Source organism: Lontra canadensis, unplaced genomic scaffold (genome assembly GCF_010015895.1).
Source record: "Lontra canadensis isolate GAN:19392208 unplaced genomic scaffold, GSC_riverotter_1.0 scaffold9, whole genome shotgun sequence".
In the NCBI taxonomy this organism is placed as follows: Eukaryota; Metazoa; Chordata; class Mammalia; order Carnivora; family Mustelidae; genus Lontra; species Lontra canadensis.
The window spans coordinates 22,880,143-22,900,025 of NW_022631003.1; the positions used below are offsets into that span (position 1 = coordinate 22,880,143).

Here is a 19,883-nt window from a genome sequence, read left to right on the forward strand (position 1 = left end):
AACCAATTACACTTAATGCCTAAACTATTCCAGGTGCTCAATGATAATGTTGCTAGGCTCTAGAGAAGGAACTGCAGTGTGAACGCGTCCTATTCCGAATGGAGGCATGTGTAGTTACTGCAATTTAGCTAATCACAAGTGTCAACCCCGATGTGAGAATTCTAAGCTCTTTTGGTGTTTGCTTTGGGTCAACTTTACAATTCTGTAGATCTCTTTTCATCTCTAAGGACGAGTGAAAGCATAATGAGCACTTTTTTCTATTATGATGTAGAAATTAGGGAGATGAAGGCAAATTAAAAAAAACAAAAAAAACAAAAAACTGCACACGCAACAAAATAAAACAGACCCTTATTCTAGTGGTGAGAGAGACTGCCAGAGCTCCTTGCTTGTACTAAGGTGAAGTGTTTAAAGGTTTCTTGATATTTTGGATGTTCATTAAATCCAAATTGCAAACATGGCATTTAACCTTTTTTTTTTGCAGCAGAGAAAGCCTCTAAGACATATCCAGGGGCTGGCCTCACTATTTTGCCATAGAACAAACACAAAAATTAAGAAAGATTTGGAATAGTTACAGGGCAAGAATTTATGTGTGCACGAGCTAGTCTCTTTAGTCCTAGCTAGTCCGCCAAACAAACAAGCAAACAAAAAATTGAGTAAGAGAAACACCTGGTGCTTTACAGCTGCTCTTTTGCAATTAAAAATGCATATCATATCTAATCAAGCTGAATAAATCTTTTATCCTACAGATCTAAAATATTTTCGGTATACATAAGGGAGGTGCGTAATTGTAGAACAATTTGCAATCAGCTGATAAACCCACCTATCCTATCGACTATGAACTGTCCTAGAAAGCAGTGGTGCTTCTACTTTAGGGAACACAAGAATGATTTGGGTGTGTTTGTTAAAACCACTGGTTCCTGGGAAAAGAGTTGGGTTAAAGCAGTCTTTGGGAGGGGCCAGAAAATTTGCCTAAAGCAGGTGACCCTCAACCAAACTTTGACAAGCACTGCTACAAAGGACTGGGGCACAAGTTTTATTTTATATTAGTTTATTATTTCTATGTATTTTATTTTGTTTTTTTAAAGAGAGAGAGAAGGGAGTTGGGGGGGGATCAAGGGAGAAGAAGAGAGAATCTTTTTTTTTTTTTTTTTAATTTATTTGACAGACAGAGATCGCAAGTAGGCAGAGAGGCAGGCAGAGAGAGAGGAGGAAGCAGGCTCCCCGCTGAGTGGAGAGCCCAATGCGGGGCTCAATCCCAGGACCCTGGGATCATGACCTGAGCTGAAGGCAGAGGTTTAACCCACTAAGCCACCCAGGTGCCCCAAGAAGAGAGAATCTTAAGCAGACTCCACACTTACTTTGGAGCCAGATGCGGGGCTCGATCTCATGACCTCAAGACCGTGACCTGAGTTGAGACCAAGAGTTGGACACTTAACCAACTGAGCCACCCAGGTGCCCCCATTCATTATTTTTTTGTGAGTTTCCACATTTCTTTGTTTATATAGGAAGAACCTCTTTTGGAAGACAATTTTGTGAATGGGTCTGAATTGGTAGCACTGAAGACCAAAAGATGGGAATTGGGTTAGAGAATTTTTTTTTTTTTTTAAGATTTCTTATCTATTTATTTGACGCAGAAAGAGAGTGTGTGTGTGCACACACAAGAAGGCAGAGCAGCGAGCAGAGGGAGAAGCAGACTCCCCACTGAACAGGGAGCCTGACGTGGGGCTCAATCCCAGGACTCTGGGATCATGACCTGAGCTGAAGGCAGCCGCTTAACCACTGAGCCACCCAGAAAACCCTAGACTAGGGAATTGCTTTAATCTTCTCTATTTGATTTATCACTTACCTTCTCAACACTTGTTTCACCTTCTCCAGTTTTCCTTTTTCCTTCAATCATTCTATCATTTACCTTTATTTTATAACTTCTTCAGTATGTGACTATTCTTTCTTTGTTAAGGACCTCTATTTTAGTTAACATTGCTTTTCAACTCAGAGAAAATATCCTTACTTCATATCTTGATAGTGTGACATCAAGATCAAATACAGTATAATGACATATAGATTTATTATTTAGTCAGACATAGATAGTATATGATACAAGGCTTGGCGTATAATAAGTGCTCAATAAACGTATAGAAAGAAAGAATGTTAACATACAATTATTTTGATTATATTAGCACATTAAAACTAACAAATATCATTTCTATTGCTCTTAGTGGCTGAACCATTATTGCAAAAAATTGTAAAATATTGTAATGCACATGAAACTGTCATTTTGTTGTCAGGGAGTAATCACAGACTTTGAAATTAACTGTAATGTATAATGTGTTAATGCAAAAGGCACAACAGTTTACTAGAGGAGTCATAATTAGTCTTTATAAATAAAGTACACAGATACTATTCATGAAGTCCCTCCCATACATATTAGTTCTTAAACTAAAAAGCATAAGATGTTCAGCTGAAGAAAATAGTGACTACTTTGCTTATAAGGTGCGTGGAGTCAAATATAGTTTCATAGGGCTGTCTCCCAAAGATGGATACTTGAAGAAAATTCCTGCGTACTGCCATAAAATTTCAGAGACTTTTCATGGAGGAGAAGTGTTTCTTCAAGATTACTTCCACTGATGTTCTGGGCATTAAAATGATTTAGATTACAATACCTAAAAAAGAAAGAAAGCTTTTTTTAGGACCAGATGTAGATGACTTGATAAATCATTTGCTTTCTTCCTGTGCTTGTCTACCTTTTATTATGGGCCCATAGATACTGGCACAACACTGATGATTATTTAAGAGCACTGCTCACCAGGAACAGTCTTTATAAAATGACAAAAGGAGTTTTAGGACCTGTTAAGGTGTCTCATAAAGACCTCTAGATGGCGCTCATTTACAACCTGCAACGAGTGTGACAAAGACAAACTGGAAAGTCTGAAACCCTATCGACTTGATAGCATTGTGGAGGCCAGGACTCAGGAAGGGCTCATCAGGTGCATGGGGGATTTGTAAATTCAGTGTTGAAGCTATATGGAAAACACCATTATCAAAGAAGAAGTCCATGCATAACTTTCTAGAATGTGTGCCCTTTACTCCTGACCCAAGGAACACCTGGTTTTCCTGAGTGTCTTCTAAGGGCCAGGCACCAGGCTAGGGCTCTATCTCCACTCTAACTTAATGAATTCTCATTATAACCCTGGAAGGATGAAATTATCCCCATTTCACATATAGGGAAACTAAAGTTCTAAGAGATTACATAACTTCCCTGGGGTTTATATGAATAGTAGTCTGCAGAGCCTAGGTTTGGAATCAGTGCTCCTCTAAGGCACTTAGAAATAGCATGCTATACAAGAAAGTGTTTATAAACAAACACATTTGGTTTTGAATCCTAGGTGTGTGAACTTAGTTTACTTACCTAGATTCTCACTTTGGTTTTCTTATTTATAAAGTAAAGTAATAGGGTTTAGGTAACAGGGACGTAGGTGGAGATTAAATGTTATTTGTCTTGCATGCTGCCCAAGATACAGAAGTGCTTAACACTTGGAAAACTAATTTCCTCCCTTCTTGCTTTGTTTTATCCTCTCTCTTTTTTCCCCCTTCTCTTAAAAGTATACAGAAAAAGGAGGAGAAAGCGTAGGAAACTAGAGAAGATACGCTAAGAATCAGATTTATTTCTATATCACTTAGTCCCTTCTCATCTTTTGTTCCTCCAATATTTGGTGCTTTGTACAATTTTGTTCTTGCCTCCTTCTCTGCACCCCATTCCACCATCTTTCACTTCTTTATAGTAACTCACATGTTCGATAATCACAGAGAAAGAATCACACTTAAATAATTTAACTTGAGCACTAGGTATTAGCTCCATGTAGACTGGACTGAACTGCTTTCGTCAGTTCTATATTTTCTAGTGCCTGGAACAATGCTTAGTATATTGGTTGAATGAATGAATGAATGAATGAGTAAATCCCTGAGCTAATAGATTCTGGGTCCAGTGCTATTTCGTCCATGAATTCAGCCCATAATCCTGGTCATCTTGGCCACACCTCTTCATGAGTCTAGAAGAATTTAAAAAGGAGGAAGAAAGGGGGCATAAGGCAAAGAACGAGTCCATTGTTATTACTGTAGCTAACATTTTTGAGCATTTTCTCATCCTCACAACAACTTTATGGCATAATTACTGTTCTTCTTATTTCATTTTACAAATGAAGAAATGGGCTTAGCAAAGTAAAATACCTTGCTCATGTTTGTACAGCTAAGTTGTAGAACTGGATTCACCTGGGATAACTTGAAAGATTGCCTTTTAAATTACTTTATGAAAAGACAAGAGTCCAATCTTACAGTGGGAGAAAAAGTAAAAGTCGAGAAACTGCAGGTTTATGAGACTTAGCAGATGGGCACCACTTCCGTGTTTGGAGGCAACGGATGGAGGGCAAAGATGTGTTGCCTTCACCTTCCGTTTTCACTGATGACTCTCTTTTGCTACAAAGCTGAGGACATTCCTGTTGGATTCTTCTGCAAGACTCCCTGATATTCTGCTTTGGTTTTCAATCCAAGAACGAGATAGAGAGAAACTATACATGGTGAGAGGTTAATTTGATAACTTCTATACTTTGGAAAGTAAGAAATTTAAAAATTCAGACTTTTGCTTTTTGTCATTAATTCCACCTTGCATGAGATTTAAGTGCCTCTCTCCTATACTGGACCATAAGCTCCATGAAAGCAAGAGCATATATAAACATTTATAGACTTACTGACTTTGTGTGCTTCTAGTTTATTGCAGTGCCTATCACATGACCAGCATTCCAACAGAGTTTTATTCAATGAATAGGCAACAAAGAAGTGAAAATGATTGGATAAAATATGACTAAATAGATAAGTGAATGGTGGAAAGTGAGAAAAATAAAGATCTCTGTCGTTTCCACAATGTGGTAGACATGGTGCTCGGCCCTTTACCAAAATTCATACCCTTAAAGCCCACAAGATGCTGGTATTCTTGATTTTATTTCACAGGTATAAAAACAGAGACTCAGAGAGGTTAGATAATTTGCTCAAAAGTACACAGCTCTCCAAGAATATGTCAGTGAGAGAGAGGTGGGCTGGCGGTGGATGGATGGTAGATGATACCTATTAAGCCACTGAATGGTCTCAGGTGACTGACTAAATGATTTTGCAGTTTGTTATTGACCTTGAAATGGTCACTGCTGATTTAAAGGCCTGAATGGAATCCAAATCTTAAGCATCATTAGATTCCTAGCTATTTGTTTAATGATATTTGCTTTTAATGATAATGACTCATTCATTCTTATTATCAATATGGTTATTTCTAATTCTGAAGTGGTACTATACAGTGGAGAAAAAATATCTTCCTTCAGAACATGTTTTAGAATCGAGTAAAACACTATTTTATTATAAGGATCAATGGCGAAAGTGAAGCCTAAATTGAAATTTCTTGCTCTGCATAATCTGTTAAATTTCTCTAATATGCTAATTTGTCCAGTCATGGCATACAGGATTCCTGTTGGCTCGGTGATGGTTCCCAGATCAATATTTCATGGTCTCAGAAATTGCTCGTCTTACCACACACTTACCTTTGTGAGACACTCCAGAATCCCAGGACGTTCAACAACGTTAATGATGCCAAAAAGAAGAAGAAGCTTTCTAAATTGCCTTTGTTTAATGTGTTTGGAAACCAATTGCCTGTTTGGAACAAAATGTAATTGTTATTCAACTGCAGAGTTATAAGTTTCTGTGAATGTTTTATCATTCCACTATTCATAGAGATTTATTTGCTTCAGTAATATCTACAAAGCAAAAAAGCTCATCTGAAACTCATTGTTAAAATTCATTTAATTCTCTAATTAACAGTAAAATGACAAGCAAAGCACCCCAAATATTTTGAAGGTCACAAAACCTGAATCTGCATAACACAATATAAGTTCAGAAGAACTGAGCTATAAAAGTAACCCTGATTATGCTAATTTACCAGAACAGAACATGTGTATCTTACTCATCCTTATCGATCTAGTATCTAGAACAGTGCCTGACACATAAGAATCGGTCAGTAAATCTAAACTGAATGAATGAAAACTTTTTGCCACAGGCAGACAGTCTGTTGCAGATTCTCATTGTAAGGTTAGTGACATAATACATATAGATTCCAGATGTTGCATTATTTTGGCAACTTAGGTAAACCCAGTTTCACCTCTTTGTAACATCACAGACCCTGTTGGTCAAATTACTTGCAATCTCTGGTTGACATGAAGGGTTTTTTTTTTGACCTGATAAGTAATGCCTTCAAATTAATACTTCTAAATAAGATAATTGCATTTTCTTATGATGTCAAACTGCTCTATACAAAACCATTAGATGAGTATATATGAAACTATTTAGGATTCAAGGTAATTGCTTTTACTTTGCTGCTAAGTTTTGACTTTTGCTTTGGATCTTTGCTATAATTCTCTCTCCCTTTCCATAACCAGATCCATACTTTTATGTATCATCTCTATTTCTACACACCCTCAATTTTCCTTCAGTGGGTTTGTATTACTATTTAATACATAATATGAGATAATGTATTTTATATGCAACACTTATTTTTATGCAGTACTTTTAAAACAACAAGGGGATCTTCGTATTAACAAATATAGGTATATAGTATCACATAATGTTAAATAGATTGTTCAACTACAGGGTATCATGCTGAGCGAAATAAGTCAATCAGAGAAAGACAATTATCATATGATCTCCCTGATTTGAGGAAGTGGAGAGACAACATGGGGGGCTTTAGGGGTAAGAAAGGAATAAATGAAACAAGATGGGATCAGGAGGGAGACAAACCATAAGAGACTCTTAATCTCAAAAAACAAACTGAGGGTTGCTGGGGTTTGGGAGGGTTGGGAGAGGGTGGTGGGGTTATGGACATTGGGGAGGGTATGTGCTATGGTGTGTAAACCTGGTGATTCACAGACCTGTACCGTTGGGGATAAAAATACATTATATATTTATAAACAAAATTTAAAAATTAAAAAAAAAAGATTGTTCAAAAGGCCAAATCTATCTTCACGGAGAGAACTCATAGTCAATTGCAGTTCTGAATGGGCACAATATTTACCAAAAAAATTATGCATTATGAATACAGGATTTAATCTTTGAGCAGTCAGATGCCAAGGTTTTGGCATTTTCTTGCTTTTTGTAGGAGCAGCTCCTACAGTGGGTTGTGAAGAGGGGTGTGGGCCTAGAGCAGTCAGTCTATGTGCCAAAAGACTTGATCTCCAGTGCTATCTTTGGTACATGGGTTGTGAGTTGCTTCCTGAACTAGAAAATGGTTCTTGCCCTTTCCCTTGACAGTGCATACTTTTAAATGAAATTTGAATTAAATGCTCTGTTCAGGGTTGATAGTCAGCAAGTACATAAGTATGACAGCTGTGATTCATGGTGCCACTTCCCATTTAAAGCTGTTTCTCTTCTTAAAGCCTTTAACAATGACTATTATTTTGGACCAACCATGAAAATTAGCTTGTGTCTTGGACCTATAGCTGAAATGTGGTGTTGAGCTGAAATCTATGCAGTAAGTTCTACTTCTCCATTTTATTCATTTGTGTTCCATTACAATAGAAATGTATAGTGTTATTGCTATATTGACATAATGCCTTCCTTTGACAGGAGTAGTTTCATACAATGTTTCCCTCTGTGTCTGGGCCTATGTAGCCTGTGTGTGTGTGTGTGTGTGTGTGTGTGTGTGTGTGTGTGTGTGTCTGGGTGGGTGGGTGTGCACATATGTTTAGAAACTACACATTTGATTATACTTGAATGAGGGGAGTTGGGGTGGAAGTCAAGGTAAGGTGAGATGACATCACACATATTTTTAGGAAGAACTAAACCACCTTGCTAAGCTTATTCAAACAGTCCTATTTCCTTATTTCTCTTGAATTAATATCCCAATCTTATTTCTGTCCTTTTCATTTCACATCAGCACTTTGCATGTGATGTGATTAGACCATCTTATCACTGTGTTTCTCTGGCTAGACTAAGAGGAGTTTGCACAGAGTATGTGAATCCTCAGAATTAACATGACATTAATTTTTCTTGGAGCATGAATTTTGGTCCATAATAAGTAATTGAAAAGGCTATCTTTATATTATAACAAAGTTAGATGAGGGAGAAGAATATAAATTTTGTAAGATCTTTACAGGTAGAACATAATATTTCTAAAAAAAAATTGTGCAATTATAGCACATACCAGCCTATCTGGATATGGTACCAGCTCGCCCTGCCCATGACCATGTGCTTGGAACTGTCACTAGGGGTGCTCTGGTGGGTACAAATGAGAAGTGCCGGGAGTTGGAATTATGGGCATGAGGGGTGAAGGGAGGATGTCGTGCTGGATAGGTTAGGGAAAGGCAGTGGGAATTTATGAGCAACACAAAACATTTTGTGAGTGGAGTATTTAAAAAATAAAATGAAAGATTGACATATCACCTATTCAAATTCTATAGTCCTTCTCAAATATCATTTTTAGTGTTCAGCTTCCTTCCTAATGCTGATCCTCATGCTAGCTCTGTATTTTTGCTTTACTTAGCTATAAGTTTACATTCCCTATGTAGCTAATTTACAAGGTGAGCTCTCAGGTAAGGAGAAAAATCATCTGAATTCATAGACTGGAATATACACTGGCATCAAGCTGGACAGAAAGATAGTTCCGGAAACCTAAAATTTGCTTTCTTAATATAGAGATTATCAGTCTATGTAAAGAGATCGCTTTGGGAGTGAAGAGACAAAGAAAGACCATGGGGTTTGGAGGCAGAGAGACTTTTGAAGTCAAATACTGTCTCCATTATTTAATAGTTTTGTTTTGGGGCATTTGCCCAAACAGACCATTTCAGCCTCAGTTTCTCCTCTCTAAAATGACAACACCTTTCTCACTGAGCTGTTATGAGAAGTAAAAGAGATAATAGATGTCAAGAGTTGGACAAGGAGGCACTCCAAAACTTGAGATTATCACCACCCACCACACCTTATAAGTGGCATATACAAAATCCTGTAGCCTGAGCTTGGTCTTGGACCCATTTCCTATCAGATATTTCTTCATGTTCTTCATGTGCCTTTTTTTTTTTAATCATTATCCCAGGACTGGTTGTAAAATGTTCCATTTAACATTGTCAGTTGACTCAGCTCTTAGGTACTATAACTTTATTTTAGTAGCTTATAAACTTTTATTGTCGTAATTCACATTTGTGCTATTTTTCATCAGACATTTCTAGTAGCTGATTGAAATCTGGGGCATCCTTGCAAAAGGAGACAAAGAGAGGACTTAAGGTCTAGAATGGAACAAACTAAACTTCCCCAGATCTTAGCTTGGGTGGGTAGGAAGGTTATAAACACAAGAAAACATGCATGCCTCAACAGTGGAGGACAGGAAGTGCCTTGGTGAGCCCTCGTTGAGTACTTTAATAGTATATCCAGCCTACTTAGTAATGAGTGTTTGGCCACTGAGTAATAGAACATTCACAAAATACTTTGCAAGACTCAGAAGTTCCCCAGATATTTTTTGTTCAGTTAGATCTATTTGTTCATCTGAAAATCATTTGCTAAGAAGTTGTCATGTACCAGGAGATGAGCATTCCAAGTTGCTTAAGAAAAAAGAGCTCATAGGTTGGTAGGGCAGACATGCAAAAAGATAATTACTCTGGAGTATTAGGCCTTATAGATACTAAGTAAAATGTTTCTACTTACTTTAAATTATCATGGCCATTTTAAAGTCAATAGGACTATGGAATTATCTAGACTAGTTCTTGTATTTTACCGATTAAAGAGCAAAGGCAAGAGAGATAAGTAGAGGCATGGCTCAGTAGAACCCTCATCTTGTTACAACAGTACTGCTAAAGCCCTCACTGATGCTAATAGAATCATGTTGCCATAAACAACACAAAGTTACTAGTATGAAAGAGAATATACTTTATCCTTGTCCCTTATTATGTCTTGCATGGTGAGGCCCCAAATTTCATGTGCTGCCCTCATGTCTTGGAGCTTCACAGGGCCCCAAAGTCCTAAGCACATACTTCTCTGCTCTTTCAGATGCCCTCCCCACCCGGTGGGAAGTCCCCCCGTCCCCCTCAAGGCTAGCTCCCCTGTTAGTCAGACCAGGTGCCTGGTACTGGTCCTAGCCCTAAAGCTTTTGCCTCCCTACCAGCCTTCAACGTTATTCAAACAATCACATCCTCCTGCAGGATCCAGGAGCTGCCTCACTGCTTTGTTCCTACCAAGCCTGCCCTCCGCAGATCCTCATTTACTCTACTCCCAAGTGCAGCCTCATATGGCCCTGCATGGCATATTCTCCTGCCCTGGGCTATGAGTATAATATGACTAATAAACTGTTGTCAGTCCATAGCCCAGCATCAGGTGTCATATTTTCAGCCATTTTAGCCCATTTAGGTTGAGGATCTCTTCCCCACACCAAGCTGATGAATAGGAGGTGATCAGAACATACCCCTACACAGAAATCAAGGTCAGTTCTAAACAGAATACTGGTAGCTGCTGTTGTTCTAATGCATAATTACTGCTTTGGGAAGGAGAAGTAGCATTTCCATATTCCATTCTAATCAGTACCCAACGCCAAGTACCTCTGCTTTTAGTACCCCCTTAAACCGTAAGACAGGAAGTAGTGGGAGCATGACCAGCAAGGCACACTGCATTCATGTAGCATAGCTCCCCAAGAAACACATTACACATGAATGTGATTTTTAGGGAACACCTAAGAGTCCTGTATGCTTGAGACCAGTTTACAATCACATCATTTGATCAGATGGTTGGACAACCAGAAAATGGTGTAAAATTCTTATTCTAGCCCAGCAATCTGCTCCTGAGAGTAACTTGGGGCTTTAATAGGTGTACTTTCACAGAAGACTTTATTAAAAATTGGGAAAGGGACAGAGACTAAGGGAATCCACATACATTCTTCACTGGTAAATACTGTCTCTCGATAAAACTCTTCTTTTGAAGACGACTAAATATAAAAATTACCCTGCAATCCAGTAATCATACTACCGGGTATTTACCAAACAAACAAACAAACAAAACCAGAAAACATTAATTCAAAGGGATACATGTGCCCCACATTTATAATAGCATTATTTGCAATAGCTAAACCCTGGAAGCAACCCAAGTGTCCACCAATAGATGAATGGGTAAAGAAGATGGGTGTGTGTGTACATTATATACATATATATATGAACATTTTTCAGCCATAAAAAAGAATGAAATCTTGCCATTTGCAATGAGCTAGAAAGTAAAATCCTAAGTAAAATAAGTCAGTCAAAGACAAATAGCATATGATTTCACTCATATGCGGAATTTAAGAAACAAAACAAATGAATAAATAAGGAAAAAGAGAGACAAACTAAAAAAGAGACTCTTAATTATAAAGAACAAACTGGTGGTTACCAGAGGTGAGGTGGGTGGATGGGTGAAGTCGGTAAAGGGGATTAAGAGTACATTGATAAAGAACACCCTTCACTATTATCTTGATAAACCTACAAATATGCTTAATAAAAAATAAAAGAGATTCAAATGAAGATTATGAACAGGATAAAATGTGACTTGTCTTCTGTTACTAACATTGCTCTGAAGTTCTATGTCCTGGTAAAGACGCAAAACATAAGAGTTAATATTAGAAAAAATGATTTAAAGAAATTATAATTAAGATTAGATAATTTTGTTGTAAACTTAAGATAAGCTAAAATACTCTCTTACTAAGAAAGTTTAAGAAGCTGAATGCAAGGCACAGACATAAATATTAATAATCCCCCTATATAATAGTGATTATGTCAGCGAGTTGTAATGAGGGAAAAGGAGTCGGTTCATAACAGCAAAAAGAAGCAGAGCATAAAATGCTTATAATAAGTGCAACAAGAAATGTTCAGGATATAGATGAAGAAAAGAAAATCTTACCGAACTGAATTATTTAACATTGAATAAAGAAAAAATTGTGTTATATACGTAGGTGAAACACAAAAGATTATAAAAGTTTTATTTTTTTAAGTTAACGAACAAGTTTTACGTATTTTATTAAAATAAAAACAAGATTTGGGGAAAACTGATAAAATGATTCTAAAATCCATCTGGAAATATACACCCTAGGAAGTAAAATTTTTACAAATGAAGACTAACCATAAGGTGAGGTATGATTAGCAATAGTTGATATGTAATATATATCATAAATCAAGAGGCAGGTGAAAGGTAACCCTGAAACAGCCGAAGAATCTCCTAAGAACTAAGAATATATTAAAGTATATATTACTGATTAGTTTCATTCTGATTATCCTATGGCTGTGGAGTACTTATGGATTAACTAATTTTTCACACAAAAAAATCTAGTTATGCTGTGAAATTTGGTGGTTTGAAGGAAATAAGTGTGTACCTAACCCAGAAATAAAGTCCACAAGGATGAGAATATTATATTTGAAATATGAAACTACTGAAATTTCCACAACTACAGATAAATACAATGATATTAATCGCAATGGAAAAGGTTGATAGATTTCATCACATGTATCAGCAAAACTTGCACAAAACAAACTCATGTATGAAATTAAAATGTTAAGTTAAAACTAGGAAGATATTAGCAATAAATTTGACTAAATGATAATATCCCTAAAGTTAAAAAACCGTTTAAAAATAAAAAAGAAAAAAGACAAATAGACCAAAAAAAAAAAGGGCAAAGAATATGATCAAGCATTCCATGAATGAGAAAAGATCAAAGTATTCATAACATTAAAAATTTCAATTTTCCATTTTTGAAAAATATAAGTTAAAGTAGTAATACAATGTAATTTTTCCCAATCATATTAACAAAAACCAAAGTATGATTATGCTCAGGGTTGCAGCTTACACACTGAAACAAGTGTTATTCTACTGCAGTGGTGCATAATTGATGCAGCCTTTTAGAAAACAATTTGTCTTTACTTCTCAATAGTCTTTAAAATGTTATCCAGGGGTGCCTGGGTGGCTCAGTGGGTTAAGCCTCTGCCTTTGGCTCAGGTCATGATCTCAGGGTCCTGGGATCAAGCCCTGCATCGGGCTCTCTGCTTGGCGGGGAGCCTGCTTCCCCGTCTTTCTCTGCCTGCCTCTGCCTACTTGTGATCTCTTTCTCTGTCAAATGAATGAATAAAATCTTTTTTAAAAAATGTTTATTCTTTGGGTGCCTGGGTGGCTCAATGGATGAGCCTCCGTCTTCAGCTCAGGTCATAATCCCAGGGTCCTGGGGTTGAGCCCTGCCTTGGGCTCTCTGCTCAGTGGGGAGCCTGCTTCCCCCTCTCTCTCTGCCTGCCTCTCTGCCTACTTGTGATCCATCTCTCTCTCTCTCTCTCTCTCTCTCTGTCGAATACATAACTAAAATCTTTTAAAAAAAAGGTTTATCCTTCTTGTATGAGTAATCCCATTTCCAGGATTCTAGGGGGAGAAAAATGAGGGATTTTTTGTGTGTGTGAATTTGAAATAACATGGAAATATGCTCACAATACTTGTAAGGGGAAAAAAAGTGGGAACTTGATATAATTATTTTATTGAGCATTCAGCAGAGTTTATTCAGACCCCAATTTCATTTAAAATCTCTGTAAATTTAATACCCATGCACACATGCACACAAATTTAAAAAAAATATATTGGGAAAGAATTTACCCAAGCAGTCATTTTCATCCTCTTACTGGTCTTTCCCCCTGCTCCTTTAAAGTTTGGATTTATTTCATCATATTACCTTTACAGCGAAAAATAATCTTTGAAAACCATTTCATCAAGCATACTTTTGGAAAAGCTGACTTCCCTAAATTACGTTCAGTTTTTGATAAAACAATGGAAAAGGGCGGTCTTCTATCACAACCTACTCTTTTTCAGCCGCTGTGGTATTGAATAGCAACCTTGATGCTCCAGTTCAGAAGTCAGGTGCTGTTTCTACAACTGTCCTAAGATATCATTTTGGAAATCACAACATCCCAAGTAACAATAAATAGTCTATTCTGAAAACCAAGATTCTTTCACTTCCATGATATGTCCCTATATTTCCCTACTGAAACCCTAGATTTACCAAATACCTCAAATATACATGCATTATTTGAAGGGCTACGGCATATTGCTTTTGATTGGAGGCGTATTTCTGCTATGTCTTTTAGGATGAAGTTTCAGTAGTTCCCCTTTTTACTAACACTGTTTTATTTTGAATGTAATGGAACTTTGAAAATATTAAAATGTGCCTTTTGGAATCTCTTCAAACGATTTTTGGGCACAGTGAGCCTTTATTTCCCCCTCAGACTTTGTTAAATCTTTTTTTTTTTTTTCTCTTTCAGTTATTTTTTGTAATGCTGGGGATCTAGCAAACGTCCAAAGTTCTTGAGACAGAATGGAAATGGGTTTTATACCTTACTCTATCCCTCGCTTCCTATGTGCGAAGAAGTATGTAATTAAAAACGTGTAACAGCCATTCTCCAGGATGGACGTGCTTCTGTGCCATGGGAAATAAATTCTGGTGTAGCAAAAGGAGCTTGGGAATCAGGAATCCACCCCTGCTGTAAGATTAGGGCAACTTACATAACTTTCTCCGTTCATTTTCCTCTTATGCATGATGAGGCTACAAACATCCACCCCCAAAGAATTGTTGTGAAGATTTAATGAAATAATATGTTTGCAAAATACATACAGCAACGTCTGCATATAACTGACACTTAATAAATGTTAATTTCTTTCCTTCATCCTTTCAGTAACCTGATTTAAATGCTTCATTTGAGATTCATAGCTCTCCTACCTGAGTTAATTTTTAAAACACATTAATTTTCATGATACCTGAAGGAAATAATATCTAACAACTATATGCTAACTTTGGCTTTTCTACCACTTTTTCGTATTCGTCTAATAAGTACCCAAATTATGATTACCCTCAATTTACAGACGAGGAAACAGAGGCACAGAGAGGCTGAGCTGTTTGCCTGGAGTCATGCAAAGGAGACAGAATAATTATTTGTTGATTGAATGGGTGAACTGAGGTTGGGCCCCAAATCTGCACAGCTTGATACCTTGCTCTCATAACAAGTCTGCGTGGAGACTTTAATTTGCATTTCTACTTCCTGGGAATTGTGGATAAAAATGAAGTTAGGTGGCTCTATCCAGGAAGGGACACTGTGTCTTTCAAAACTGTGGAGAAATCGCTGTGCATTGTTCACCTGAACTGCAGAAAGAATGAGCATGGGTGATATTTGGGATAACAGGCTTTCTTATAAGGGTGAGTTCATTCTCTTGAAGAGCGTTGGGAGGTAAAAACCCATCAAGATAGTGTGTTCTCATGATGATTTCAATGAATTATCATGGAAATGAGTTTTAGAAGAGAGGTAATGCTTTGTGATAATAGCCCGATAATGCCATTAGCTATGAACTGTAATTGTAATAGCATTAGTCAAATGAATATATCTGATATTAATTTGAGTGTCAAATATTTCTATAAGGTTCTTCTTGTTAATTAAACATCAGCCTTGGTATTATTAATTCACTATCTGGCCAGGGCTGGCACATAGTAGGAACCCAGTACGGATTTGTGAACTGAATTTATAAGTCAACCTCAAAGTGGAGCTATTTAAAATAGTAAAATGGTGAGTTTAAATAACACCATGGATACAGAAGGAACTAATTTTGCCCAATATCTGCTTATTTGTACAGTGTGTTCTCTAATTTGTAACTTCAGTCAGCTAATGACATAGACTTGTTTATTTCAGAATTTGAAAAGAGATCCATCCCCCTCTTTTGCATATTTGGAGGGAAATCGCATATAAGATTCACTTCACGTTCTTTTAATTCAAGAGTAGATTTTGTGCTTTTCTTCCTGTTCTGGGGTCTTTAGGCCATTTAAAAATCTACCAGACAGCTGCATAACTGCACTGGACATCTGAATGAATACCACTGGACAAAATCATGCTTTCGGTCATTTGGTATCTCTCTTCGTGATTACCGGCATCAACTGGGCCTTCAACACTGCGGGCAATCTTAATGCTTCTCTTCGAAAGCCTCTTTTCTTGCTGGTGTGATAACACGTTCTTAGCTCTCTGCTCTTTCTATTCCTCATTTTCATCCGAACCCCCTTTTGCTCTCACGAATGGCTGGCTGCCCACTTCATAAAGAAACCCAGGAGTCTTGAAAGGTAGGTGCCAGCATCTTTCCAAGACTAGAACCACACCTCTGCTTCCCCGGGGCCCCCATCTTCCCCATCCTCTCTTCTGTGTGAGTGCCCGAAAGAGGGATCCACCCTCCGGTAAGATGTTAATCTCTGTTTCTTTCTCTTACATTTTTAGCTTCTCCATCACCAGATGTTTTCCTCAGTTAAATAGACTCAAGTACTGTATGGTGACTAACATAATACAATAAAAAAATAAAAAAAATATATTAAATGAAATCTTGCCATTTGCGACGACGTGGATGGAACCAGAGGGTATTATGCTTAGCGAAATAAGTCAATCGGAGAAAGACAACTATCATATGATCTCCCTGATATGAGGGAGTGGAGATGCAACGTCGGGGGTTTGCGGGTAGGAGAAGAGTAAATGAAACAAGATGGGATCGGGAGGGAGACAAACCATAAGAGACTCTTAATCTCACAAAACAAACTGAGGGTTGCCGGGGGTAGGGGGGTAGGGAGAGGGGGGTGGGATTATGGACATTGGGGAGGGTATGTGCTATGGTGAGTGCTGTGAAGTGTGTAAACCTGGCGATTCACAGACCTGTATCACTGGGGCTAATAATACATTATATGCTTATAAAAAAATTAAAAAACTTTAAAAATATATATTAAAAAAATATGCTCAAGTATCTCTCGAAATAAAAAAAGTATCTCGAACTCCCACCTAACCTCCCAGATAAAATACGGGACTCACCATTAAATTTGAACTTCAGAACAACAATGAATTATTTTTTAGGGTAACCGTGTCTTAAACATTGTACAAATAATTTTTTGGTGTAAAGTATGTTCACAATATTGCATGGGACATGCTTGTACCAAAAAAAGTATTCATTGTTTCCCTGAAATTCAAATGTAACTGGGTGTCCTATACTTGTATCTGCTAAGTCCGGCAAACCTACCCACATTCCCATCTAGCCCTCACTTTATCTCTTAAATCTTCTTCATTTCCAAGTTCCTTTAAAAAGTTGTTTAAAGGTGGTAACCTTTATTTACTCACTTCCTAAAGGTTCTTCACCCCACTCCAAACTGGTTTTCATTCCCTTCTCACCACTGAAATGACTCTTGGTAAAGTTTTCAGTGATCATACTGTTGCTAAATCTATAGATATTTTCCATTCTTCATTTTACTTGATCTCACAGTAGGATTTTACCTGGTTTATCATTTCCTATTTGAAACGATCCTCTCCTTTATCTTCAGTAAATAAATACATGCATATACATGCATACTTCTCTGGCTGCTACTTTTCTTTCTTCGGCAGGCCATTCCTCTTCCAACTAAACTCTAATATGGGGCTTTTCAGATCTAAGTACTGGGCTCCTTTTTGCTCTCATTCTCAATATTTACTCTAGGTAATTTAATTCACTTCTACGGGTTCCAATGCTATTTTTGTGCCAAGGACTCTCATATTTATGTATTTAAGGCAGATCTTTTTATGGAGTTCTAGATATTTCTATTTGGATGTCTCACAGGTATGTTAAAATTAGTATGTTAAAAAATGAACAGGTGACAAATTTCCCAATCCGTTTGTCTTCTAGTGTTCTCCATTTAGTAAATGAAATTTTTGTCCATCCTGTTGCCCTTGGCAGAATCTGGATGCTTCTTTGATACCATTCCTCTCTCCTGTATCCTACCACCTCTTGACTCCACTAGGCACTAGTGATTCTACCTCTAACATCAAGCTTATATCTATTCATTTCTCTCCATCTCCCTATTTCTTCCCTAGTTCATCCCTCCTCTAGACTTGCTGGGGTTAGTTCAATTGTATGCTTCTCCCAAACCATTCTTTCCCCCTTCTAAATTATACTGCATTCACAATGATCTCAAAACAAATAGATCATGTCACTTGCCTGGTGCTTTTATGATTTCATATTGCATTCAAGTTTTAAAAAATTCCTATAAGCCCAAGGTCCTGCATAGTTTTGCACCTAATTCCTCAACCTGACTTCATGCTATTTCCTCCCATTTGCTGATTATTTTCAGGTTACTGACTTTTTAGTTCTTCTGATGTGCCTAGTAATTCTTTACCCCCAGGCCTTGGTATAGGTACTCTCTGCTACAAATACTCCTGTGCTCACCAAGCCAAATAGCACTCATCCTTCTAGTGTCAACGTCGATACTATTTCCAGGCACTCTTAGAGTGAGCACCAATGCATATCTAATTCCATCTAGAGTTGTATGTTTTCAATACAAAGGAAGCTCCACTAATGACATGGGCCCATAAGGCCAAGAAGAATCTCAGAGTACTGCTTTATTTCATCTCATCCTAATCCAGAGCTGGAATTGAAGCTGAATAGGATACCCTATGTCCTCATTTATGGAACACGTTCTTTTTTGAAGAGTTATTAGAGTGCTACAGCAGATCATCATATCCATGATAATCTTAGCCCACTTGGAAAAAGTTGAGATCCCAATCAATTTACAATAACAACAATACAAATCATTATTTCTGTGCACTTTTATTAACCTGATGCTTTATATCTATTTCCTCTAGTCCTTATAGAAATCTTGGAAGTTAAGTTATTTAGTGACACAATTTTAGAGACAGAGATATTGAGACTCAGAGAAGTAATGGGCTCAAGATTTCACAGCTTGTTAAGGGCTGATTTGAATTTGAATTCAGGGTTGTCTGACTCAAAAATCTGCTCTTTCTTGTGAGCCAATAGCAGTGGATAGTTGTTTTCCATAGTCTAAGGGCATTTTGAAATCTGCTTTGGTACAGCTCCAAGGGTCTCTGTGGGGCCAAAGTTTGGGGGTGTAGGATAAGTTATATCTGAGATTCATGACCTCATACGGAAGATTCTGCATCTACTTCTGACTGAGGAAGCGAGCAGGATTTGCCTGCGAGAGTTAGCAGGGGCCTGTCAGTTGATCCAGTTGATAGGCAGGTCGAGTATGGCCTAGCTAAAGGTAAACGATGGAGCAGCAGGCCACTGTCCTGGCTTAGTTTGGGGTCCGTTATCAAAGGAACGAGATTGAGACAAAGTGAAAGTTATGCAAAGCCTTATTCTATGCCAAGCATTAGAAGTCAGACTGACCGGCCAGGGCCGCCTCCAAACAGAGCGACCCCTTCCTGATCTCACAGGCTGGTTTTATAGGGCATAACCGCAGACGCAAGGTACGTGGCTTCTATTGTTAAGGTGTTTACCCCGGAATGGATACCTGGAACCATACCAGGAACTACTGGGGCGTTTATTCCCAGAATGAAGTCCGTGGATGTAAACAACAATATGGCTACCTAGGCAATATGGAGTTGCTCTAGCTAAGCAGACCCTAATAGTTAAATAGGTGTTTTTTTTTTTTTTAAGATTTTATTTATTTGACAGACGGAGATCACAGAGAAGCAGGCAGAGAGAGAGGAGGAAGCGGGCTCCCTGCTGAGCAGAGAGCCCAATGTGGGGCTCGATCCCAGGACCCTGGGATCATGACCTGAGCCGAAGGCAGAGGCTTTAACCCACTGAGCCACCCAGGCGCCCCAGTTAAATAGGTTTTAACATTAAATTGGCCCCAACACTTAGGTCTAAAAATCTCATCTCAAAACCCAAGTGAGGCTAGACCTGAGGCACTGGCATGAATTTGAAAGAAATATCTCTGGGAAAATAAGCACGGACCCATGGAATCCAGTTAAATAGCTTTCCAGGTGTATAAATATTTTCTTTCAAGTTTACTGCAACTGTAAATTCCT

At 37.8% G+C, this 19,883-nt stretch overlaps 1 protein-coding gene across 1 annotated transcript in view; it reads right to left on the bottom strand.

Annotated features, from left to right (window-relative positions):
• Positions 1–2,512: 2,512 nt before the first annotated feature.
• The window catches only part of SLC15A5 (solute carrier family 15 member 5), an 80,364-nt gene continuing 62,993 nt past the window's right edge, over positions 2,513–19,883 (bottom strand). Inside the window, exons 8-9 of the mRNA XM_032855420.1 lie at positions 5,580–5,688; positions 2,513–2,660 (exon numbers count right to left, since the gene is read on the bottom strand). Coding sequence (XP_032711311.1) covers positions 2,513–2,660; positions 5,580–5,688 — 257 coding nt within the window. The remainder of the gene's footprint in view (positions 2,661–5,579; positions 5,689–19,883) is intronic.